The sequence below is a fragment of the Danio rerio genome, chromosome 2 (genome assembly GCF_052040795.2).
Source record: "Danio rerio strain M-AB ecotype USA chromosome 2, GRCz13ab, whole genome shotgun sequence".
In the NCBI taxonomy this organism is placed as follows: domain Eukaryota; kingdom Metazoa; phylum Chordata; class Actinopteri; order Cypriniformes; family Danionidae; genus Danio; species Danio rerio.
The window spans coordinates 26,244,614-26,271,166 of NC_141022.1; the positions used below are offsets into that span (position 1 = coordinate 26,244,614).

A 26,553-nucleotide genomic window follows, 5' to 3' on the forward strand; every position below is an offset into this window, starting at 1 on the left:
TGCAAATGACCTTATTAATAACTTTGCTGAAAAAAAAACTTTAGAAAGGTTTTACATTTACATTTACACTACCGGTCAAAAGTTTGGAGTCAGTTTTTTATTTCATGTTTTTTTTTATTCTGTTTATCAAGGTGATGGAAAATAAATAATTGTTAAATATTTATTACAATTTAAAATAACTGTTTTCTTATTGTGTGCAGTTTTAAATAATAATAATAATAATATTAGAGTGGTTTCTGAAGGATCATGTAATTCTGAAGATTGGAGTAATGAAGCCAAAAATTCATCTGTAAAATCACTGGAATAAATGAATAAATGTAATTATAATCTACTTTTGAACAGTTTTTTATAGTGCAAGAACATTTCTCTATTTTACCATTTGTACTGTGCTTTTGAATAAATAAATGCAGCGTTGGTAAGCAGGAGAAACTTATTTTAAAACATCATTAAGCAGACACTTTTGTCCAGGAGGCAGTAACCGATTCAACAAGAAGTTGATGCTCAGTTAATGCTGTTAATGCTCAGAGGATAAAGTGCCAGACTAAGGAAGGGGAAGTTTTATTACTATAGAGAAGAGTCTTTATAATGGTGGTTTGTCAATCCCACTCAACTGTGTGAAGCACACTTCATAAACGCACAATTTTTTATTTATTTATTTTTAGGTTATAATAAACATATATGTAAACTGTAAAAAGGGATTAGTGACTTTACTTTAAAAAAAGTACTTAAACTCTGTGTCTTAAAAGCAACAATTTGATTTTACTTAGTCAGTAAACCCAAGATGACTTTTATAATGATGTACATACAGTTGAAGTCAAAATTATTAGCCCCCCCCCCCCCTTTAAACTTTTAAAAATATTTCCCATATTATGTTCAACAAAGCGAGGAAATTTTCACAGTATGTCTGATAATTTTTTTTCTGGAGAAAGTCTTTTTTGTTTTATTTCAGCTAGAATAAAAGTAGTTTTTAATTTTTTACAAACTATTTTAAGGCCAAAATTATTAGCTCATTTAAGCTATGTTTCAGTAGTCTACAGAACAAACCATTATTATACAATAACTTGCCTAATTACCCTAACCTGCCTTGTTAACCTAATTAACCTAGTTAAGCTGTATAGAAGTGTCTTTAAAATATTTAGTCAAATATTATTTACTGTCATCATGGCAAAGATAAAATAAATCTGTTATTAGAATTGAGTTATTAAAACTATCTAGTTATATCAACTTAGTTACCTGTCCCAAGTTAAAACAGGTTTACTCACTTTTTAAAATAAAGTCAATGTGTCGCTTATAAGGCAGTAGGCTTGGTTACCTTAAAATAAAGTAAACAATCCCTTTTTACACTGCAGTTTATTTACTTAATAATTATAAGGGAACAAGTTCACTCTCTCTTTTAAGTAAAGTGAACTAATCACTTTTTACAGTGTGCAATGGTCTAACCAATGTAAGGTAAAACCAACAACATCTTATGCAATAGGACTCAAAATGTACTAGAAACCATTAAAATATTCTTAATTGTTCAAATTTGAAGGTTTATTTATGGCCTTATTATGATAAAGAAAAACACGATAACATGTCAACTTAAGTGAAATTATTATATAGGCCTACTGTAGGGGTGGCCAACCCTGTTCCTGGAGAGCCACTTTCCTGCAGATTTCAGTTGCAACCCATATCAAACACACCTGCTTGTAATTATCATGTGGTGTTCAGGTCCTAATTATTGGTTCAGGTGTGTTTGATATGTGTAGCAACTGAAATCTGCAGGAATGTGGCTCTCCAGGAACAGGGTTGGCCACCCCTGGCCTACAGTATGTTGTTGCAGTGTTAACCTGCTACCCTCAAAAAATTACATTTGCTGTTAGTTCATTACATTGACTATTGACTATTTATTTAAAATCAGCTAAAACATCACAATTCTTGAGTATTTTGGGGGACAACTTAATTGATTTATGTTCACTCTACTTAAATTTGTAAAAGTAACTTAATCCTTTCATGTTGTCCCAATGTGGAACCCAGCTTTATTTTTACAGTGCACTGTTGTTGTGTTCAGGTAGAGCACAATGATGATGAGTGTGCAGTGTGTAAAGACGGCGGCGAGCTCATCTGCTGTGATGGGTGTCCTCGTGCCTTTCATCTCTCCTGTCTGGTGCCCCCCCTCACCTCCATACCCAGGTACAGAGTATTCATGTGGGACCACCAGAACCTAGAGCTGACCAACAGTAGAACTGTGCTGTATTTCATATATAAGACCTACTGCATTACTGTCTTTAATTTTGTAAGTAGTGTGTTCACACTGAAAACTCTAAAAATAATAAGGGCACTTTAATTACCCGGATGATGCACTCATTCAGCCAGCAAAGTGAAGTGTGTAATGATGGACACTTCACACACTCAACGATGGCAGGTTTGCTCACGTAGCGGAAGGGGCGGAGCTATCGAGCGCACATGTTGGATAACTTTATTTTTTGACGGTGAAAGCAAAATTCTCCTACGAGAGTGATTATAGCGCCTCTCGATGGTGAATGCAGTTACACTCACGGCAGGTATGATTATTCAGTAGTTTATTTCACTGATTTGGCAACCATCAAACGTCATTAGGGAAACGGTTTGAATTTCCGCTTAGTAAAAAAACATTAGTGTGCTATTTGGGACGACACATACATACTATACTGTTGAGTGTGTCAGTGCATAAAAATATAGTGCATAGCATGCCATTTGGGACGCAGCTTGAGTGTGCTGTTTAAATAGTGTGTGTAATCAGTCCTTGACAATCCTCAGGCGGTGCGAGTGTAATCAGTCAGAATGAGGAAGCGTGTGTGTGTGTGTGTGTGTGTGTGTGTGTGTGTGTGTGTGTGTGTGTGTGTGTGTGTGTGTGTGTGTGTGTGTGTGAGCAGAGTGTATGTATGAAAATTTAGTCCATGAACGGCAGATTTGTAGTCCATAGGTGTTTGTGTGTGAGATCCAGCGATCTATGAAGTATGATCGCTGGTGATCATAACAATTATATTCATCAGTTAATATATGTTGCAGCAAAACAAAATATTGCAATGTCAGATTATTTCAATATCATGCAGCTCTAGCATGAAATAATACAGAATTTCTGCATAGTATGTCTCTTTATATGAATACATGCATGGCATTTTACATCATAATGGGTTATTTACATCTTTAAATTATTTTTTATTTAACAAATTTTGAGTGTGACTTCATACTTTTCTATTATATATACAGTACGAGTTGTCCTCCAGCAGGGAGACAGAAACCACTAGGGGGCCTCAGCAAACTTCCATAAAATTAATTAAAGAACATTTAAATTATTATATTATAAACAATTATTAGAATCATTATAATAAAAATAGTTATTAGAAGATAAGTTATTAGAAGATAAGGATGTTGTAAATTTATTTTTTATATTATTGATACAATTCTAATGTAAAAATAAAACAATCATTCATTCATGTTGCTTCAGATTAGTCCCTTATTAAATAATGGTCGCCACAGCGGAATGAACCGCCAACTATTCAGGTATATTTTTTACACAGCAGATTCCCTTCCAGCCACATAAAAATAAACATGTATTCTAAAATACATAAAAATAAACATGTATTCTAAAATAAATACTGTATATATATATATATATATATATATATATATATATATATATATATATATATATATATATATATATATATATATATATAAATTGAATGCAACAATTTAGTATTAAGGAATGATATTTGACTTATTATTAATATTACTGTTGTTTCTGGGGTCCCCCCCAGATTCTGTTTGTAAATGTTTAAAAACCACCATAATTAAGGTCCATGATCAAATCAAAAAGCCCAGCTGATATATGAACATTTTCTGCATGTATTTTTTATTTTTATTTTAGGGGTACATGGCGCTGTCAGCTTTGCCAAAGCAACAGACTGAAAGACAGGACATACACACATGTGCAGGTACGAATGACAAAACAAATCTGTTGGAAGGTTGGTATATTTTTGTGTGGTATGGCATACGGATCTCAAAGCAATGCCATGATGAATGTCAGCATAATCAAAGCTAAATGTACTTCAACATAATAATAATGTATGCCCTTTTATGTACTTTTATTTTAGCCAAGCAGTGAGTATGAAGACAAACTGATAACGTATAATGACTGATCATTAAAGCACCTTTTCTTACAGCCTCCAGCAACAGAGACAAGCTCTGGCTCTGCAGTGGATTTCTCCTTCTTCTCCTCTCTGTCCTCTACTTCACTCTCCACAGTCTCAGCGAGCAGCAGCGCTCAATCCATAGGCCTCCAGGTAACACAATCGTCTGAATCACACTGTCAAAAATATCCGCAGAGTGGTACATATTTTGTGATTCAGTTTTTTTAAAATGTATTTTTACGGTTATAAATTGCAGTATAGGACTTTGATCTCCTCTTTGTCAACTTTTGATGCTGAAAATTCAACTGTGCATTTTAACAAAGTGACATTTTATTAGTTTAAAAACAATTTATTGTTTAAGAAATAAAATATATAGTATTAAATTAAGTAAAATAGAAAGGACTGGCTGTTGAATACCAGGTGTTTGAGCTGTAATTTACAACACCAACCTGGACAACATATCAGTTTAAACAATTAAAAATGTTAATATCAGTCATGTTTCCAAATTTTTCAACATATAAAGTTGTTATAGGAAATATCAATGTCCCATAATGCAAAACACATGCAAACTACAAAAAAACTACTTCTTTACGCATTATTGCTAATACTTTATTTTGAAGGTCCATTTGAGTATTAGTAGAATATTTGCTTAATATCTGTTGATATGCTCCTTCAACAGCTATACTTAACAGTTAACATTTGCAAGTACATCTCAACTTACACTAACCCTAACCACAACCTAACAGTCTACTTATAATCTAAGAAGAATTAGTTGGCAGGTAGAAAATGTAACTAAAATTCAACAAACAGAACGTCAAAATAAAGTGTGACCCTATTATTTTTACACTACATGGATCACTGGTCTCAAAAACCAAAAATTTATGAAAAAAATATGGTCAAATCCCAACTATCGTGTATTTTTATATACATTTTTCAACCCATAAATTAGCTAGTAAAACTTTTGATGGAAACAAACCAGCATTTGTAGAGTGTGTTACATTTGAATAAAGTTGTGCTCACATTTAACATTGCTCTTTTAGGAATTTGTGCATGAAGGAATCAGGAATTTTGCTTGAGGGGGAAAGTGTTCCTCATTCGGATTGTGCTATGTTTTATTTTTATAGCTAGTATTCTTAACATTATAATGTTCTGTTTTAAAAATGATCGTGATCATTCTAGGTATCTTTACTGTTTTCCTAAGGGACAAAAAAATTGTCTACATTTTTATTTACACACCCTAAATATCTAAATTAATACAATGGTAAAATCCAATCATTTAACATAAAAATAATATAGAGTCAAACTTACTAGTGTATATACTGTATTACTGTGGAAATGTATTATTGTAAGTATTTTAGAGGATGCTAATATGTTCATTGTTATAGTTTACTTTATAATATTGCTTGAGGTAATGTTGTTTTGTCCTGAGGAAGGCTTTAAAGCCAAAACATGTTGGTATTTATTTTATTTTATCAAGATATACTCCATTATTATAATAGATAACTATATTTGCATTCTGCCCATGTACCTTGTATAGTGGTTAGGTTTTCCAGATCTTTCCTTACCAGTAGTATTGCTTGAGGAAAAGCTCATCTGTATTGTTTTAGTTAGAAAACGTAATTCAAGGGTCCATTTTAAAAATAAAAACGTAAAAAAAATACTCTGAATACCCTCAGCTGGTTCAAAACCTTATGAGTGTCTGAATTCTGCTGAAAACCAAATATGCTATTTTGAATAAAGCTGAAATCTGTGCTAGTCTTCAGATGGTGAAAGAGTTGGGATCAGGATGGCATGTGGCATCTGCTATCTCACCCGGGGAGAGCTGATCACCTGCCCTCAGTGCCTGCAGGCTTATCACGCCCTCTGCAACTTCCCAAAGTACTGATCGTACTGTACTGCCATTAAGAATACAATAACTGTAATAAGTTGTATCCTGCTATAAAGCTCACACTCTATCTTCTCCCATTTCTCTCGATTAAGTGGAAGGACAAGATGTAGGAATTGCTCCAGATCTTGGGGCCCTGGAAATGACAATTCATCTACGTGTAGGAGTCTTCAGGTATCCCATACACACTTAAACAACACCTTTTGCCCTCCTGACCTCACAAATGTCATTAGTCTTTTATATTTCCACAGTTGAGTCAACATATGAGTGATCAGGGCTTAACGCCATCAGAGCAGCTGCTCAACAGAGACGAGATGGACTCAGTGATGGGGGAGGTGAGCGGATGTTTTTTGACACTTTACCAATAAATTCATAAAAACAAACAGTGAAAACACTTGGGGTGCGTTTCCCAAAACTATCATTGGACAACTAAGATCGCAAGTTCCGTTATAAATGAAGTTCAGCGATTTGGTGTTTCCCAAATCCATCATTATAATGAACATTGGCAAAGATTGCAAAAAACTTGCACAGTTGCAACTATCTCTAGAGCTGTAGTTAAAAGTTCTTGGTTTTGTTCTATTCTGAGTTATTTCCCCTATAGCTAATTCCTTTTGAACCTTTCAACATCTACTTTGAATGATTTAAAAACACTTGTTGTCTCTCTTTCACATGTGATTTGCTTTCAAAGTTATTTTTACAGTTTTTCGGATTAATAATGGGGTGTATGCACACAAACTTTTAATTTTCATACAGCCAGCCCAAGCGCTTCCAGTGAACTGTAGCACCATTACAAAATTGCAGCGTTTAAGATCTGATTTCTTTAAAGATCAGTGATCTTTACTTCACTGATTGATATATGGTATAAAGTAGGTCTCCGACCAAACAAGAAGCACTGCCTTGAATTCTAATTTTCCCCACCATATCTAATGGCAATTTATGGAAATTTATTTTACCCCAGTATTTTTAAGGGAGCTTCTGCGCTAGCCTGCTGCTACTGACTAGCGTTTACATGGTCTTTCATCTCGTATAGCACTTGAAAAAAGTAAATGAATCCTTCAGTCTATTTAACAGATTATATTTTAATTTAATTACAATAACTTCATGAAATTAAAAAATAGTCACAAAATCCTTTCACAGAAAGTTTATCGTTGGATGAAAAACACTATCTGTGCATATTGAACTCCCTCCTCATTACTGTTTTGAACACAGCCATGGCTTGACTTGAGCTTGTCTTTGTCTTTTTATATGAAGTTGTTTCTTTCACATTTAATGTTTCAAAGTTATTTTTTACAGATTCGTTTTAATGGTCTTCATAGATTGAACCCCCTTCATAGTGCACTTTGAAGTCATTTATGCCATTTCGAACACAGGCGTGGTTCATTACTCTACTGTATAGGTTTCTTGATATGATTTTTAAGCTGAAATCTCCCTTACCTCTCCCAAATTGAAGAAAACAAACATATACAGTGCATTAATGGTTTTAAGTTATATTATTTAAAGAAATGTATCTGTTCTGTAGGCTATAAGGCATTTACAACAATTCTGCTGTGGTCTGAGTTTGTCAAAATTGTAAAAGTAGACCTTTAAAAAAATACAAATTATAATTAAAGTGTTATGTTAGCTATTTTAAGTGTCTCAATGTTTTAGAATGATGACTGTAAAAAAATATAGGCCATATACTGTATGTGCCATTTACCTAAGTGTTTCAATTATAGAACAAATGCATGTTTTTACCAAAATAAATAGTGGATTTAAAAATTATTTAAAAAGTTACAGTATCTGTGTGGGTGTTGAAGAATATTATGCTTTACAAAAACAAACAAACATTTAATGTAGATCTCCTCTATAAGGTTACCAAACGATGCCATTTCACAAATGATGTATTGTACTATGGTAATTATTTATTTGTTTGGGAAATGCACTCCTGGATGGCTTACCTGACCGTTTATTTGTGTTGATGAGTGCAGAGCTCTATTGATGGGATCCTGCAGTGGGCTTTCCACAATATTTCACGTCCTCTTTCTGAGACCCAAGGCTATTTCCAATGAAGTTCACCGATTCATCTCTGCTGCGCCTCAGATGTCAGTATCAGGTTCATTCTCAGTTTTAGATGGACTGTCTTTAAGAATAGAAAACCTTTATCATTTGAAGAAAATGAATGTACTGGTTTATCCATTTCTTTTTTCAGAGTTACATTTGTTTTATTGTTGTACAGTCCAGATCTCAAAAGGTTGTTGCTACTATGTGTTTGCTAATTATTTTTTGAACTCAAACTAATTTTCAAGCTAAATTAAACAAATAATGTTCAGTTTTATGATTCTTTTTGTGTCCAACATTATAATGTAAGAAAAGATTTAATTTGAATTATATATGAATAAGCAACCATTAAAACAATAATACAGCTTTTTCCCTGTAGAATGTGTTCTGTTTTTTTATCTAAGCCAAAAACTATATTATTACAAAAATCATATATTTTATATTATATACAAAAAAGTCTGACATTTTTAAACAAAAAATTACATATTAAAAGATTCTATTAATTGCAGCTGCATCGATAAAGTGTCTTTAAAGACAAATTGATCAGCCCTCTTGTGAAATGTTAATTGTTTTCCCAAATATTTCCCAAGTGGTTTCACAAAGAAAAGACAAAAGAGTTACTAAAGTAAGTTATTAAAAGTATTATGATTATAAATGTGTTCCTCTCTCTGTTAAACAGCACTTGGGAAAATTTTCATTTTTCAGTAAGGCTAATAATTTTGTCTTCAGCTGTACAATGCAGCCATATAAAGTGCATTAGTGCACTTTTTTTGTATTTTTTCACAAATTATGCTATTAAATACAGTTGTTTGTAAAATAAGTTTAATTAAAGCAATAAAAAAGGTTCAACAAAAGCTTATACAATAGATATTAACAACTTCTGATCTCACAGAAGGTCTCTACCTAAAGGTTTATCAGTTTTGTAAAATTGAACTAAAAACAGCAGAGGCCAAATTGAATTTTACATAAATACAGATGTGAGGTTCATATATACATATATGAAAAATATATGCAAATTATATATATATATATATATATGACATAAAAGTTCATATTTAAATTTCACATATGTAAAATAAATGTTATATATGCAACATATACAAAATATTGGGGCAAAATAGCCTTTACACATATTTTTTCATCCAATAAAACCAATATAAATATGCACATACATAGTTGAAGTCAGAATTATTAGCCCCCCTTTGAATTTTTTTCTCTTTTCAATATTTCCCAAGTTATGTTTAACAGAGCAAAGAAATTTTCACAGTATGTCTGATAATATTTATTCGTCTGGAAAAAGTCTTAATTGTTTTATTTTGGCAAGAATAAAATCAGTTTTATGTTGCAAATTTATTAAAAATTAAAAAGCTGAAAAAATCACATGTACAGAAGTATGCTCAGTCTTTGCTCAATACTTTGTTGATGAACCTTTGGCAGCAATTACAGCCCTCAAGTCTTTTTGAATATGATGTCACAAGCTTGGCACACCTGTCTTTGGGAGTTTTTGCCCATTCCTCTTTGCAGTACCTCTCAACGCAGTCAGGTTGGATTGGGAAGCAACGGTGAACAGCCATTTTTAGATCTCTCCAGAGATGTTCAATAGGATGTAGGTCTGGGCTTTGGCTGGGCCGCTCAAGGACATTCACCGAGTTGTTGTGAAGCCACTCCATTGATATTTTAGTGGTGTGCTTTGGGTCATTGTCCTGCTGGAAGATGAACTGTCACCCCAGTCTGAGGTCAATAGCACTCTGAAGCAGGTTTTCATTCAGGATGTCTCTGTACATTGCTGTATTCGTCTTTCTCTCTATAGTCTTCCAGTTCCTGCTTCTGAAAAACATCCCCACAGCATGATGCTGCCACCCCCATGCTTCCCTGTAGGGATGGTATTCTCAAACCAGAGAATTTTGTTTCTTATGGTCTGAGAGTCCTTCAGATGTCTTTTGGCTAATTCCAGGCGGGGAGTGGCTTCCGTATGGCCACTACCATACAGGCCTGATTGGTGGATTGCTGCACAGATGGTTGTCCTTATGTAAAGTTCTCCTCGCTCCAATGTACTGTTAAATGAAAGCCTAGACAAACAACTTAGACTGCGCAATTTGAACTAAAACAAATTTTGGATGTATTATTTATGAAAACAAAACAATATTTGTTACTTGTCTAGAAAATGAAACTTGATTTAATAATTTTAAGATAATTAGACTAGAAACAAAATAAAAACTGAAAGTATTTGACTGCAAACACTGATCAAGTGAGTTCTATTTCTATCTAGTGAACACGGAGAGCATATTTTTATTAAAGATGCATTAATTCATCCCTCTCTTTTATATACCGTATGTGTGTATGTGTGGGACCCAGATATTGCTAACATTATGGGGACCAAGTATTTCCACAAGTATACCAATATTACATTGTGAGATTTTGTTTAGTCCCTATGAAGAAAACATCTTATAAATAATGCACATAAAAATAAACCATTTTTATATGTGAAGTCCCATGGAACCAGCATGTGTGTGTATGTGTGTGTGTGTGTGTATATAAGTGCCCCCCTTGAGCGGTCCTTCTGTACTCTTTTGACATATCCTGTGGAATGCATGGTCCAGAGCCAGCAGCACTGTCAGTTTTCCTTTTTGGCCTCCTCGGGAAACAAAAGAGAGTGGGAAAGAGAGAGAGAGAGGAAGAGCGAAAGAGCACTTGGAATGTTAATGAGAAGCATGTGGGACTCCTGGAAATGTGCAGTTGTTAATGTCAAAGCATAATGTATGTCAGCACAAAACAAACCTTCTCGTTTGCTTTCTTAAGTATTCGTATGAAAACAACGAAGTGATCCGTGTAGTGGGAATTTATGCAAAGTCTCTTTATGGAGGTTTTCTTGCACCTCCACCTTTAAAGTGTGTGTGGGTGCAGATGGTGTTGTGACAGGCCGAGGGCCAGACGCTGCTGCTGGAATGTTGCAGGGTTGCTATGGATGCCTGTTCTTTAAGGCCCAACAAATAAGGAGCGGGGAATGTGTTACAGCGGACCCTAAATCTCAGCAGAGCGTGAAGGAAAATGTTTTTATATGAGAAGACATTTGGCAGTACAGACTGCATGCATCAAGGAGACAGACTGCAGGATACACTAAAGGCTGGTTCTGGTTTATCTCCTGCAGTGCCAAGATGCTTCAGCTTTATGATGTGTGAGTCTAGGTGTTCAGGAGGGATTTTATATCTCAGAGACATTCTATACCTGTCATGCTATATCCTTGATTTGTGAAGTCTGAATCTGGTGCCAGATGGAGATAAAAAATTTCACATTCATTTTGCAAATGAACCTGGACTGTGATTTTTCTTAGCTGCCTGCCAAATGACAGATATAGAGTGTTTAAACCGAAAATAATAACAGATATTTTCTTTTCTTTTTTATAAAGAGTAGTTTTGAGAATAGGTAATATCTGATCTAAAATAAAATATAGGGTAACAATTTACAACTAGAAAAGTAAAGTTCGTAGACAAACTTTATGGTGGCTTGAGAAAGCCTTATCTGAAGTAGCTTTAAAGTTTAAGGGCTCTATTTTGACGATCCATGCACAACGTCCAAAACGCAGGGGCGCATAAGCAATAAGGGCATGTCGGAATCCACTTTTGCTATTTTAAGGACGGAAAAATCCGCTTTGCACAGTATATCGCATGGTCTAACAGGGTTGAGCTTATTCTCTTAATGAGTTAAAGGTGTGTTTTGAGAATAAACCAATCAGAGTCTCATCTCCCATTCCCTTTAAGAGCCAGTAGTGCGCCACGCCATAGCGCATTTGCTATTTACATGGCAGACTTTGTAAGTGCTTCACTAGTGAGAAGACAGTTAAGCAGAGCATCTGTAGCGCGAGAATGAAAGATGAGCCTCATCATTGTTTACTTTCACTTTCACTCTCATGGATAGGGAAAAGTATTGTATGCACAGACATCCATTAGCCAATAATTCAATTAATTTAGTTTGTTCAGCGCAAAGATTTGTTTCAAAACTATTTCTAAATTCTGTTCTAATCTGCAGCAAACGAATAAATGAACAATAATAACGAAGTGTGCTCAAAAAACGGAGTTATATTCAAAAACACATGCTGTGCCCCATATGGTCTAAAACCTGACAGGTGGACAAATCTAAGCTTGTTTTTAATAAAACAAATATAAATATGCATATAATAAATAATACTGCTAATAATAATAATAACATTATACAAAGGCTAGAAGGTAGGCTAGAAAATAATATTTATTGTAATATTTTAATACTTTAATATTTCTAATATTTTAAATTTTGTAATATTTATAAAGATATTTGCGTATTGCTGTACTTCCTGTGTGTATTAAGCAATGTGTAAGCGAGGCGCACAACTGACGTGAATGAATGCATTTCTGCATTTTAGAGGAAAAAGCTTTAAGCATGTGTAAAATTGGCACTTAAGTGACCTTGGTAAATCAGGTAAAATGGTTTAAAAAACATTCACAGAGATATTATTGAGTATTTTTACCGAATCACTAAGGTACAAAATCTGTTGCTGGGGCAGTACCTTATTAAAAGGTATGTTTTTGTCTTTGACAGCTGGACATAAGTTCTTTTAAGGTTCACTTTTGTACCAGTAAGGTTCTATGTAGTTCAATTTTGTAATTTTTTAGGCATCTGTTAGGAACAAAAAAGTACCTTTTTAAAAAGCACCAGTGACAAATTTTGCTTCTTTATTTCTGAGAGCGTACTGTAAAATGCAAGCAAACAACTTAGAAATTGGTTCGCTATTTGAACAAATGTTTTTCATTGCAAGGTTGACATTTGCATGGAAATGCTCAGTGTCACCAATGGCCTCTTTACTATTACATAATAAGGCCACGGGAGAGTAGTCATCAAAAGTTTCATAACCAACATTGAAGGTCACAATTTGAATTTGGCTTCCTGAAATGTGAAGCCAAAGCATATTTATCGCCCTCTAGATGTTGCATGCAGTCGGTCATAAATTCTGCATTCTCAGTGTACACAATGTGAGCTAAATTTTAAAAATCCAATTATACTTTAACCTGTAAGCGTTAGGGTACTGCTCATGGTACACCAAGTGCTTAGTTAAAGGAATGCTAATGGGTTAAACAACAAACAGATGCAATCTCCTTTGTTTCAAAGACAATTCACTTGTTTGAAAGCATAATAAGTCACTCATGGGATGCAGTACATACACATACTGTAGTCTTTGAATAATTTATATTATTTTAGATTATAGTTCATGCTGATGTATGCAAAAGCATTTGTTTTTCTTGTTTGGTTTTAGTAAGTTGTTTGATACTATAACTATGGAGTGTGACGTGATTGCCAGCTTCTCTAGTGAAATAGTCACCAATAAACTAATTGAGGAGGAGATACTTTCTTGAACTTCAATTTTGACTTTTTCCATAAACGTATTTTATCTTACAGACAAAATGAGTCACAGTAAACTTTAATAAATGTATAACCAAATAAAGGATCAATGAAGTTTGTTTAGTACCTAATGATACTTTATACACTAGTAAGTAAATGTTATTTTTTTTGCCAAATTATCCAAGATTGTAAAATGTACACCAAAGAAAAGTATTTAACTAAGTACTCGAGCATGCTTAGTATAAAATTCTTTAATAAAGTGTTTTTTCCCCTTCTTAATTTTTCCATGTGTCTTGTTTTCTTTATTTTTTATGTCGTGTTCTGAATGATTAATATTTGTGAATGGACCAGTTTAATAAAAGATAACGTAAGGTTTCTTCAGGTCATATAAATTTACAGAGTAATGGTACTAAAAAGTTCATCATTGATTATTTTTTTCTCTTGTAGTCTCATTAAAGCATAACAAGTAAAACTAAAAATGTCCCCATCTTTGAAATATTTTCAATATATTCATTTTTCTGCAATAGATGACTAATTGAGGTATGGCATCCATCTTGTATAGTCTTTTTAAAGTCGATGGGCACAACAAGAGTTTTCCTTTTCTGTCACAAAAAGAGACGGGAACCAGAGATGAAAGTATTAACCACAGTTTATAATAATGGATGATAGAGTGAACAGAACTTAATGCAGATTCTTTGCAGGATGGTAATGGATGACTAGATGGATCAGAGTGACTGGAGGAGTGGCAGAGAAGCCAGTCACACAGGTACAAGGAGTCAGGGATCGACAACAACCAGAGTAGAGACCAGGAGAAACCACGATGGGAAGGAGAGACAGACAGTGGATATCAAACGATACGAGAGGTAAGTTAACATGGAGAATTAATATAGACACTGACCGTGAGGAGAGTGGAGGCCTTCAAAGAAACAACAAGACCTGTCACCATGAGGGTTGGTGAGGGTTCATATGGTGCTGGTGTGGTGAAAGGGAATGACGTACAGGTGCGGGGCTGATTAGTATTCAGGTGACACTGATTGTGGTGACTGAGAGTAGGGAGAACCTGGCCTGGCTGTGACAAAAGCAAACCACACACGTTCATAGTATATTTAACAGATTTTTTAGTATGCCAGTTCTAAAGCATTTTGTAAGTAACCTGTCCACTGTACCATTTTTTCTAGAGCTGAGCATTATTTTCTGTTGTCATTTTCAACGCTGAGCGCTTTATGTTTTTTAAAACCTCAGACATTTGAAGAATTAAGCTCTTCCAGCTGAGTGTTTCTATAACATCGCTCGCATTTCTGAAGTGCAAAAACTTTAGATTGGAGACGTACCCTTAAAGTTATGTGCCTGAAATGTAATTTTGTATTAATCAAATATTGAATTATCTATTTATTTGTATATTTTTAACCCAAATACCCAATTTTAAATATGGCATACTAAAAATATGTTAAATATATTATTATCTATAAAATTAAAAATATTATTTTATAAATGCAGACATACATTTGTCATGTTGTGCCTATTGACTTTAAAAAGACTCCACAGGCATTTTTTTCAAACAATAGTTCAATTGACGTTTGTTAAAAATTAGCAAGAGGCAGCGCAGTGGTGCAGCGCTATCGTCTCACAGTAAAAAGGTTGATTGTTCGAGCCATAGCTGGGTCAGATGGCATTTCTGTGTGGAGTTTGTATGTTCTCCCCGTGTTCGTGTGTCCAATAGCACACAGTCCAAAGACATGTGCTATTGCGTGAATTGGTGAGCTAAATTGGCCGTAGTGTATGAGTGTGATTGTAAGGGTGTGTGGGTGTTTCCCAATGATGGGTTGCAGCTAGAAGGGCATCCGCTGCGTAAAACATATGCTGGATAAGTTGGTGGTTCATTCGCAGTGGCGATTCCTGATTAATGAAATGACTAAGTGGAAAATAAAATAAAATGAAATATAGTGTGGGGAGTTTTTAACGGTCATTTGCAGAACTGAATTAGTTAAAAAATCTACAGTAACATACTGTTAACCTTGTACACAGTATGGAAATGTAGAGAATACATTATTATACTGTGAAAACAATATATACAGTAACACACTGTGCACATCTTATACAGTAAGAAACTGTTGAGAAATGCAGTATAATACTGTGAAAACGACAGAAGTGTATGGGTGTTTCCAAGTTATGGATTGCGGCTAGAAGAGCATCCGCTGCGTAAAACCAAAGACTGTAGAAAATACAAGATGTGTACTCGTATACTTTTGAATGGGGAAAAGTGTAACTGTCAATATGGCGAATGAAGCCCCGCCTTCTAGTACAGGAGCCAATCAGCGATCGCTGTAGAATGAGAATTCTCCGGTAGAGGGGCTCGAACCAGACATGAGTTTCTACAAATTTTGTGTGATACGAACATTTAGAAATGAAACTAAATAGACAGTTGTTGTTTCATTTTATAGCTTATTCATAATATGAAATGTAATCGTATAATTGACAAGTTGTTTGGGAAAATTTGATGTTTCAATGAGAAGAGTTTCAAAGATCCCTGCCGAATAAAATGACTTGCCTTTAAGGGACTTTGGTAAAACATATGCTGGATAAGTTGGCGGTTCAATCTGCTGTGGGGACCCCTGATGAAAAAAGAGACTAAGCCGAAGGAAAATGAAAAAATAAAAAACTAGCAAAAGTTTTCCATAAATCTAGAATGGACGCCAATCTGTTGTCAGTCTTATCGGCCACTCTTTGCAGATTCACTACAGGATTGTTTGAGTTCCAACTCAAACTCATGATGATTCAGCTTTGTCACCCAGAAACCTTCCTGATGCATATGTAGATTCCAGGACCATCCACTTAAAAACAGGGCATGACCTCAATACCCAAAAAGAGTTTTCTCACAGATTGCTCAAGCCTCTCACCCAGATTCACCCAGTATGGCCTCTTCTCATTCATAATTAATACTGCAGTACAGCACAGTTTTGCACATGTCTTCCAGCTGGAAAGATAATTATTGGCAGATTCAAGGCACAGCAGCATGGAAAACCCAAAATGCTCCAAATAAAAGTGAAGTGATTCCGCTCCTGGACCTTCATTTGCTGGAACAACCCATCAAATAATGTCAAGTCATTCACCTGTTTCGAATTTGCTGGAAAGCCCTGTCTGTTGCATTGTGAAAGTGAAGATTAGTTTCAACACACAACAATCCCAGTTTGAACTGGCTTCTATCTCATCTACGAACAAATCTTGTGCAAGCCATCATGGTGGAATGTCAATTGACCCATAAAAGGTTAAGAGGCACATATTCAGCATACCTTCAAGGGAATGGTACCACAATAATGCAAAAACAAACAGCGTATTATCAGGAACCGCATGCTTGCCATTTCTCCAAATACTTGTAATATGTTTGTTTGAGATAAGGCGTGAGTTGGGATACTTAGTTGCTTTTTGACACAAACAATTTGGCTCACTTCTAATAGAGCGATGAATTATTTTCTTATTTGCTTTTGAGCTGTTTTTATAAGTCAGTGTCTTGGTGTGTTTTCATTACAGTTCAAGAGAATGATTTGACACTGGTGATTTGTGGTAATCTCTGAAAGGCGCAGATGTTATTATGGTCTTTTTTTAAGTAGATGTTTGGTTAGCCTTTTCTCTCTCTGTGAGTTTCCTGCGATATGCTGTTGGTCATGCCCTTCACATTCCTCCCATAATTCCCACGCTTTTTGCTCACCAAACACACTACTACTCAAAACACATACTAGTGCCAGCCTTTACTAAACATTTGCATTGTCATTTGAGTGCACTGATGTTTCGAACAGCTCCTATTATTGTTAAGAAGATCAAGAGGATCATCCTAAAACATATGACGAGGACTGAAGGAATATCTCATGCAAAACTGAAAGTCAAACATGCTCTTTCATGTCATTCTAAACTTGTTTCACTACTTTTGAGTGGAGCAAAAACTAAATATATTAAGGAATTTTCTTTTCAGTCTTTCCAATATTATGGATAAACAATCCAGCGGGCACCTTGATTTAAAACGACATCGAAATGACGTCAAGCATGACTTCAAAACACACATCATAAAAGCAAATCGATTTGATTTTAAAACCTTGACATCCACTTGTTGATGCCCTTTTGGCCACCAAAATAATGACACAAACGGTAATATGATTTAGGACATGTTTTATTCATCTGCAAGCTTCCAATTTAAACTGGATTTTGTATCACTATGAACGAAAGCTACAGTATGCTGATTTTAAAAGGACATCAAATTGATATCTAACACTGTTGTCAAAAAACATGACAAATTAATCAAACAACTGTCCTATAATTATGTGATACATTTTTGAAGTATTTTTTGACCCCAGAGGTCAATTTGAATGGTGGCACGTTGGCACAGTGGTTAGCGATGTCGCCTCACAGCAAGAAAGTCACTGGTTTGAACACCGGCTGGGTCAGTTGGCATTTCTGAGTCTGTATGTTCTGCCCGTGTTCTCGTGGGTTTCCTCTGGGTCCTCTGGTTTTCCCCACAAGTCCAAAAACATGTGCTTTACGTGAATTGGGTAAGCTAAATTGTCTGTAATGTATGTGTGTATGTCCTGGTCCTCCAGGTTGGGGGTTAAGCGTTGGGCTAACAACCCACCTCATACACAAGTAGGCCTTGCAGTGAGTAAAAGTAAGTCTTCAATTTGAAGTTGTTTTGACATCAAGGTATTCAATTGACATCAAATCAATTAGCATTTTTGTTGTGTGTTTTTCAATGTCATTTTGACATTAAGGTACCCACTGAGAACATAATGGTTTGAATGTACCATAATAGTATTTAGTATAACTACTGCACTGTATTATTAAGCCTATGAAGTTATGTAAGAATTCTGTAAGAATATTATTATTTAATTAGTTTTAAATTAAGTTGTTATTATAATATGAAGGTGAATGAGTTTTAAATTTTGAGGTAATTGTTCCTAAAATATGTTGTTTTAGAAACTTTTATATAATAAATACTGTTTTATACACGGTAAAAAATTCTTTTTTTTAGGTTGTTTTTTTTAATAAATGTTATTTTATTACAGAAATTTAATGTAAAATAACAGATGGTAAATTACAGAAATGTTCTTTCATTTAAATTTCTGTTAAATTGCTGTAATTTAACATACGTTTTTTTTTTTTACATTAAATTTCTATATTTAATGTCCGTTTTTTTACAGTAAATTTCTGTAATTTAACGTCCGTTTTATTTGCAGTAAATTTCTATAATTTAACGTCCGTTTTTTTACAGTACATTTCTGTAATTTAACATCCGTTAATTTAAAGTAAATTTCGGTAATTTAACAGCTTTTATTTTAAGATAAATTTCTATAATTTGACGTCCGTTTTTTTACAGTAAATTTCTGTAATTTAACGTCTGTTATTTTATAGCAAATTTCTGTAATTTAACAGCTTTTATTTTACAGTAAATTTCTGTAATTTACCACATTCACACAGGTGCCGGAAAAAAACAAACATAAAATAACAGATTTTTTTTCAATGTACCTAAATAATGAGTAATTTGGCCTTTTATTTCATAATGTTTTTAACCTTTTTCTTATACTGTAAGTGCAGCCTTGTGAAAAGCAAGCTTAAACTTACAGAAATATTTAAAGATAATTATTGTTTCTCTAAAATTTTAGGAAATTGAAAAAAGTCTGGAAGCAAATTGTACAATTTGGACTTTTTTCCCTTTGGATAATACAGTAGGTCACAATTCACACAAACCAGTCTGAACAGCAGTACTGTTTATACACTCCAGAATAAAAACGTTTATACAAAAACCATTCAAAGAGTTGCAACTTTTTATTTCAATTTCTAATTTTATACTGTGAATATTATGCAGTTTTAGGCTTTTTAGCTGTTCTGTTCCTTGCAATTGTGAATGTTTATCTCCCAATTTAAACTAATAAAGCCTGTATAGTGAAATAAAATGGAATATTCACCAGATGTCTCACAACTCTAACCAAATGATGGAGGTAAACTGTTGCATAGCACAATTTGACAAATCAGTTAATTCAGCAATAATTACCCAGGTTATTGCAGGTTTGTCTTTCTGTATTCGTTAATTTTCCTTTGACTTAGTCCCTTTATTTATCAGAGTTCGGCAACTTATCCAGCAAATGTTTTACACAGGTGATGCCCTTCCATCTTTAACCCAGTACTGGGAAATATCCACACACACTCATTTACACTAATACACTTTGGCGAGTTTAGTTTATACCATTCACCGATAGCGCATGTGTTTGGACTGTTGTTGAAATCTGAGCATCCAGAGGAAATCCACGTGTACATTGGGAGAAAATGCAAACTCCACTCAGCAATGCCAACTCCCCCAGCCGGGACTCGAACCAGCTGTGAGGCAACAGTGCTAACCACTGAGCCACAGTGTCGTCTAATGTATTATATCTTCAGTTATATTATATTACGTTCTACATTTAATTTATTATATCAAGCCTTTTTCAGAAGGATTCTTCTGGAACAAGCCAAATAACACTTGCTTCACTTTTATGTAACCCCTGTAATGGCTCACTGAAGTCAATATCAGCCTGCACAAAATGGCTGTATTTGTGCTTTTTACCCACTGAAGTGTAATGGGACACAGAGAACTAGGTTAGCTCCATGTAAACAGAAACTTTGCTCACATAACTTCATCCAGTTCAACAGCATCTCACCAATGAAAAAAAAAAGCTGGGTTAAATGTTTTGGAAATAAATCAAACTCCACTTACCAACACAATATACTCCAGATTCAAGTAATTACCAGACGACAACAAATCTCCCTGCTCGTAAACTACAGTATATTTAGCCCAGTTCTGGATCAGATTTATCACTTTACAATCAAACCGGATTCTCTATAGATTCGAAGTGGACGTTGGTATAATCCCACACAATATAATACAGTCAGTTAAAATGACTTGAACTGTGTGTAAGGACATTCTACCACAATGGTAAAAATAGCTTGCTTGTGTGCCTTCCACACATAATGACTCTTTTTCAGTGTGCTACTATTTTAAGGTCACTCAGCTGACAGGTTCACAGCCATAAAGGAACTGATTTGTGGTGCTTTGAAGTACAAAAAGACTTGTGTGTAAGTGCAAAACAACTGAGATCCCTGATCAAGTTTTATAACTAAAGTCTGTTTACCTTAAGCAGATTCTTATATGACCTTCCAGAAACACACAGAGACCTGTGTTGTTTGCCTCCGTTATCTTATCAGCATCCAAGTACTGTTAAATATAACAAGATGGCATAAATATAAAAAAACATATAACATTGAATTAAAATGATATACAGTATTTTTTAAACACAGATTCAATTGGCCTTACACTTTAAAAAAATGTTTTGTAGTGTTTTTTGGTAAAAATGTAACTATTATTCATCTTTTTATCACAAGTAACTGCAGACACCCACTAAAATGTCAGTGTAAGTAGTTTAATTACTACATTTTTGGCTGTGTTTCTTTTTTAGTTTATCTCTCATCAGCTAAGTACATTAAAGTTGTTTGCTACATCTAATTTTGGTAAATAACCTTTATTGCATTCATTTGATTTCATGTTTGTTGCCTTGATTGTGTTTAGCAGTTGTGTGATTGACACTGATCATTCATTATAGTATGTTTCTCTATTTGTGGGAAAAGCTGTTTGTGATGACATGACTTTCCCATTGCCACATGCTCATGGTTGTGTTTTTGTCTTTGTAATTAAGGTATGGCGTGTAGATGTTAGTACTGTACCTTAAAACATTGGTGTTACTGCATAACACTAAAAGAAAAAAAGAATTTGCTGCTTGTTCAAAGTCAAACTACTTATTTAAAATGAGTAAAACAATACAGTTCTTTTTGAGTTTTTTTGGTACAACCTAATTGTTTTATGTTCAATCCACTTAAATGTGTAAAAACATTCAAAAGTAACTTAACCAATTTGTGTTGAGACAACATGTAGTAGGGGAGAACGTGGCACAAAGTGCCACTTTTTGGTTGTGGCCAAATAGTTAACAAAGTAATGTGGTTAGACAAACTCTTATTTTTTTCCCCCAACAACACACAAGCCTCTCCTACAAATAAGCACTGAAAGTACAATCACCAGACCTATGGTTTCTGTGCAGTATTTACAAAAGTGACAGGAGTAAAAACGTCACTATTTACCCCACCTGTGGGGCAAGTTGTAACAGACAGAGGGTCAGCTTTAACATGTGCTTAAAAAGTCAGATTTCACACAATTAATTTTCTGTTTACTTTAAATAGTATATTTCCTACTTCACAATTTTTATTCTACAAAGCACAGCATGTTTATTTATTTATCTATTGGATAAACACATTTGGATTTATTTGCTTTATTATCCATTATTATACAATGCGTTTATTTTTATTATTGGATTTTTTTTTCTATAAAAAACATTTTTATACAAAAAGGTCTCCATGTTACACTCAAAATTCCAAAATTATTTTATTAGTTTAATTGGTGTCCAACAGTGTGTGGCTTATTTGTAACAGCAACCCAGTGACAGACGAGTCCTCGCACCGATCCTGAAAGTCCAGCCTGTACACTAGTCAGTGACCACTCTCTCATGCAGCTTCTCCATGATGGACGTCCAGCGTTCTCCAGCCTTAGGCGCGTGGACTGCAGCTCTGCACAAGACGTTTCGCCATAGAAAAAATGGTCGTGCCTATCTGAGCCTGGTTTCTCTCTAGGCTTTTTTAATCCCTCTACTTTTGCCAATTGGTGAAGTTTTTTTTCACGCCGCTTTCGCCAGGGCTTGCATAGTTCAGAACTTGTGGAGCTGTGCATCGATGGACTAGCATTTCAGTTCCCCCGATCACTCAGCTTAGATGGCCAGCCAGCTCTAGGAAGAGTCCTGGTGGTTCCAAACATCTTCCACTCACGGATGATGGAGGCCACTGTGCTCAGTGGAACTTTCAGAGCAGCAGAAATTTTTTCTGTAACCTTCCCCAGCCTTGTGCCTTGAGACAATCCTGTCTTGAAGGTCTACAGACAATTCCTTTGTCTTCATGCTTGGTTTGTGCTTTGACGTGCACTGTCAACCCTGACACCTTATATAGAGAGGTGTATGCCTTTTCAAATCATGTCCAACTAACTGAATTGACCACAGGTGAACTCCAATTAAGCTGCTGAAACATCTCAAGAATGATCAGTGGAAATGTACCTGAAGAATGTACCTGAGCTCAATTTAGAGCTTCACGGCAAAGGCTGTGAATACTTTTGTACATATGATTTTTATTTGTAATAAATTTGCAACAATTTAAAAAAATCATTTTTTTCACATTGTCATTATGAGCTATTGTGCATAGAATTTTTAGGAAATAAATGAATTTAATTTATTTTGGAACAAGGCTGTAACAAAAAATGTGAAAAAAGTGAAGCGCTATGAATACTTTCTAGATGCACTGTACCTTAAAACTCTGTATTACATTTTACTCTGCATTTCTTTGTGCCCCACGCTCCCTAATTGTGTGGAACTAGGGATGCTCCGATTCCACCCGATACCATGTACCGATTCCTAGTCATGGTCATTGGCCAATACAGAGTACAGATTCTGATGCTTCAAGCTTCATATAACTTTACCATTGCATAAAGCACATTTTCCCTCAAGTTTGATTCTGGGGCTTTCTACTTACAAAAGAAAATAAATATATAATCCCTTAAACACGTACAACAATTTTGTGTGGACATTACAGAAAATAATAGATAAAACAGATTAAAATGATTGTAGTGCTGCTGATATATAACCCGCCAATATGCGCACATGTGCCTTCCTCTACTTGTAAACTCGTAAACAAACATTTGCGATCAATTCATGAGATTGGAGAGATTAGTGAGTACAGATCGAGTCAATAAATGTGATTATCGGTCAATACCAATCTCCTGCTGATTGATCGGAGCATTCCTATGTGGAACCCATCTTTTTTTTTACAGTGTATGAAATACAGTAACGTTAGTTTACCTTAAAACAACTGTCAGGTTTTTGCCACCAAATGTATGGAATTTCTAACAGTGTAGTTATGTTAATAAAACATTAAAGTTAACCCGAGAGTCTGATACTCAAACCCATATTTTTATTTGTTTGTGCTAATACTGTTAAATTTTCTCCAAGGTTACTTAACTGTCTATTTATCTTATTCTCCGCCAACGAGTGGGCGCTGCCATTTGAATCTTTTTGGCATGACACTTCCGGTCTCATTCACTTCCATTCATTTTTTGACGTTAAAAACAGCTTGATCTTGCAATTTGATATTTTATTATTATATTATTCTACTTGGTCTGTATAGTCATGCAAAAATTTGTTTGTAGAGCAAGTAGTTTGACCGTTTTTTGGCATTTATTATTCCTAGACATTTCTCCCATAGGCGACTGAATCGGAAGTTCTAAGACAATCGCGAAAACAGGCGCACTTCCGCATTTTAGAATAAGGTCAATATAAAGTTTTACCGTACGTTCACACCGAAAGCGGCGAGAGCGTCAAAGTAGCCGGAAGTCATTCATTTTCAATGAGAGCCGGCGGCGATAGGCGATGATAAGCGGCGAGGAGCAGCGCGGCGCGTCTTCGCCGGCGTGAGCGTCGAGGAGAGTTGAAATGAAGTCAACTTTATGGTAATGAGCTATGACGCGGTTCGGCGGCAAGCAATCAGAATAAAGACGTCCACCGCTTGATAGTAGTTCAGGGAACACAGACCAGTGAACTTTGGTTCCGACCACAGTTGTTCCCAAGGGTTTGATTATTGCGGTCGCCGGATTTCCAATTATTTACAATGTTTTCTTACAGGAACATACATTAAATAAGTTACTGGCGAGTTACTGATGTTCATTAATGTTATATAAATTTATCTTTAAAAAGCGGGAATCTCACGCGATGTGACAGTACAAAACAGTACTGCTGCTTCAGGATATTTCAGACATATGGACACATATTGGAAAAATAGAGCAAAGCCACACCACACGCAACTTGATCATCCATTGTTATATGAATTTGATAAGAAGTGCGCAACATTTTCACGCTAAAAACATGTCTTATGCAGGAATGTAACTGATAATGCTGCAACGGCTCCTTTAAGTACGAGATCAATGTAGCGAGTTTTGACGCTCTCGCCGCCGGAGCTGAAGGCAGACAGCGTTGTCGCCAGGGCGGCAAGAGCGACCTTGGACGCTCTCGCCGCTTTCGGTGTGAACGTACGGTTAGGGTTAAAAAAAAACAAATATATATATATATATATATATATATATATATATATATATATATATATATATATATATAAATTTATATATTCAGAATTATTAGCCTCCCTGAATATTTACCCCCCGTTTATTTTTTACTAAACTATTTCTAAACGTAATAGTTTTAATAACTCATTTATAATAACAGATTTATTTTATCTTTGCAATGATGACAGTAAATAATATTTGACTAGATATTTTTTAAGACACTTCTATACAGCTTAAAGTGACATTTAAAGGCTTAACTAGATAAGGTAGGTTAACTACGCATGTTATGGTAATTAGGCAAGTTATTGTATAACGATGGTTTGTTCTGTAGACTATCAAAAATATATAGAGCTTAAGGGGGCTAATAGTTTTGTTATTTTTAAACTGCTTTTAATCTAGCTGAAATAAAACAGTTAAGACTTTCTCTAGAAGAAAAACTATTATCATATATATCATACATAAATTTCCTTGCTGTATTAAACATAATTTGGTAAATATTTTAAAAAGTAAAAAAAAAATTCAAAGGGGGGCTGACTTCAACTGTATATATATATATATATATATATATATATATATATATATATATATATATATATATATATATATATATATATATATATATATACTCCTTCCCCATGTCCTCCATCACCTTGGTGGTCAAAAGCGCTGAGTGTGAACTATGTGCTGGATCAGCAGTGGTGGGGGCAGTTATTTGCTCAGGGGCTCACAGTCGGTAAAAGCGGAGACTCACATGAATAAACGGCATTCTCCTGATCCAGGGGAAAACTATTTAGGGGATCTGCACCAACTCCATCTGTAATTGTGTTGTATTGCCATATCACCACTTCTCATATCCAGCATCGCTTTCAATGATTTTGCAATTAAAGGTTCCTGTTTTATTTATTTTTAAACAAATCAGTTTAGTCAAGTCAAGTCATCATTTGCAAGAAAAGGTAAATACCTACAGTATGCGAGGAATGCACAACTGCTTTGCCGCTCATTCCTCATTTTCGGCTTGTCAGCAGCGAGTCATGAGAAGAATCTGAGGAATGATGTCGATTAGGTTTATTATGACTAATGACGCTGTGAGAAAGGCTAAAAAACATCCCATTTACACAAAGACATGCTGATAGATGATTACGCCATTTTTTTTTTAGGTTTGAAGTCAGTTTAAAGGTATTCGCATCATTATTTAATGCCATAAAAGCATGCTTGACCCACTTTTTGCCTGTGTTATAAGTTTATTTCATGCACTTTATCATTAACAGCTTTGCTTCTTTGTGACCTATTTTGACCTGTCTGTGCTCTTAAATTAATTTCTTAGGGAACACTTTAGTTTAAGTTCACCAGTGGTCACTATTATCTGCCTATTATGAAGATGTTGCCTCTTTATTAGTACTTATAAAGAATATATTCTGCATTATCTCATAAGAAATCCCTAATCCTACCCAATACTTAAACCTTACCAGTTATATCTTAATTAACTATAGATAAACAGCAAATTATAAGTTATTGAGGCAAAAGCAATGGTTCATTAATGGCAAGAATTGTACCTTAAAATAAGCATGAGCATTTACATGCTTTAGGCTCCTGTCAGTGTCTTTATAGGTTGTTCTTGCACCCATTTAAATTTCATGATAAAGAATTTGTTTTAGACATTATAATACTATTTGGGTTGTTATATTTGTTACTTCAAGTCACTCCATATTCTACAACAGAATAAGAAAAGGATTGTCTCTATAGTGTTTGGGTCTGGTCTTTTTAGTTTGATTGGTTAAATCGGTTCGGTTTAGCAGAATACATTGTCTATGTTTTCGTTTTATTTCAGTCGGAATGAAACCATTCAGACTGATAAAGCTGAACTTAGTTTGTAAAAATTACTG

At 34.7% G+C, this 26,553-nt stretch overlaps 1 protein-coding gene and 1 long non-coding RNA gene across 5 annotated transcripts in view; one reads left to right on the forward strand and one right to left on the reverse strand.

The window, feature by feature from the left end:
* Positions 1–11,600, reverse strand: part of LOC148679736 (uncharacterized) — an 807,653-nt gene extending 796,053 nt beyond the window's left edge. The window contains exon 1 of the long non-coding RNA XR_015941937.1: positions 11,541–11,600. This is a non-coding gene — a long non-coding RNA (uncharacterized LOC148679736). The remainder of the gene's footprint in view (positions 1–11,540) is intronic.
* aire (autoimmune regulator) overlaps positions 1–26,553 on the forward strand; it is a 46,103-nt gene that overhangs the window by 6,573 nt on the left and 12,977 nt on the right. For 2 of the 4 annotated variants that reach the window (XM_087238465.1, XM_087238467.1), the window contains 7 exons: positions 2,051–2,172; positions 3,893–3,959; positions 4,188–4,307; positions 5,911–6,032; positions 6,135–6,213; positions 6,291–6,374; positions 8,007–8,347. In XM_087238465.1, coding sequence (XP_087094591.1) covers positions 2,051–2,172; positions 3,893–3,959; positions 4,188–4,307; positions 5,911–6,032; positions 6,135–6,213; positions 6,291–6,374; positions 8,007–8,087 — 675 coding nt within the window. In that variant the 3' untranslated portion in view covers positions 8,088–8,347. 4 annotated transcript variants of the gene reach the window in all.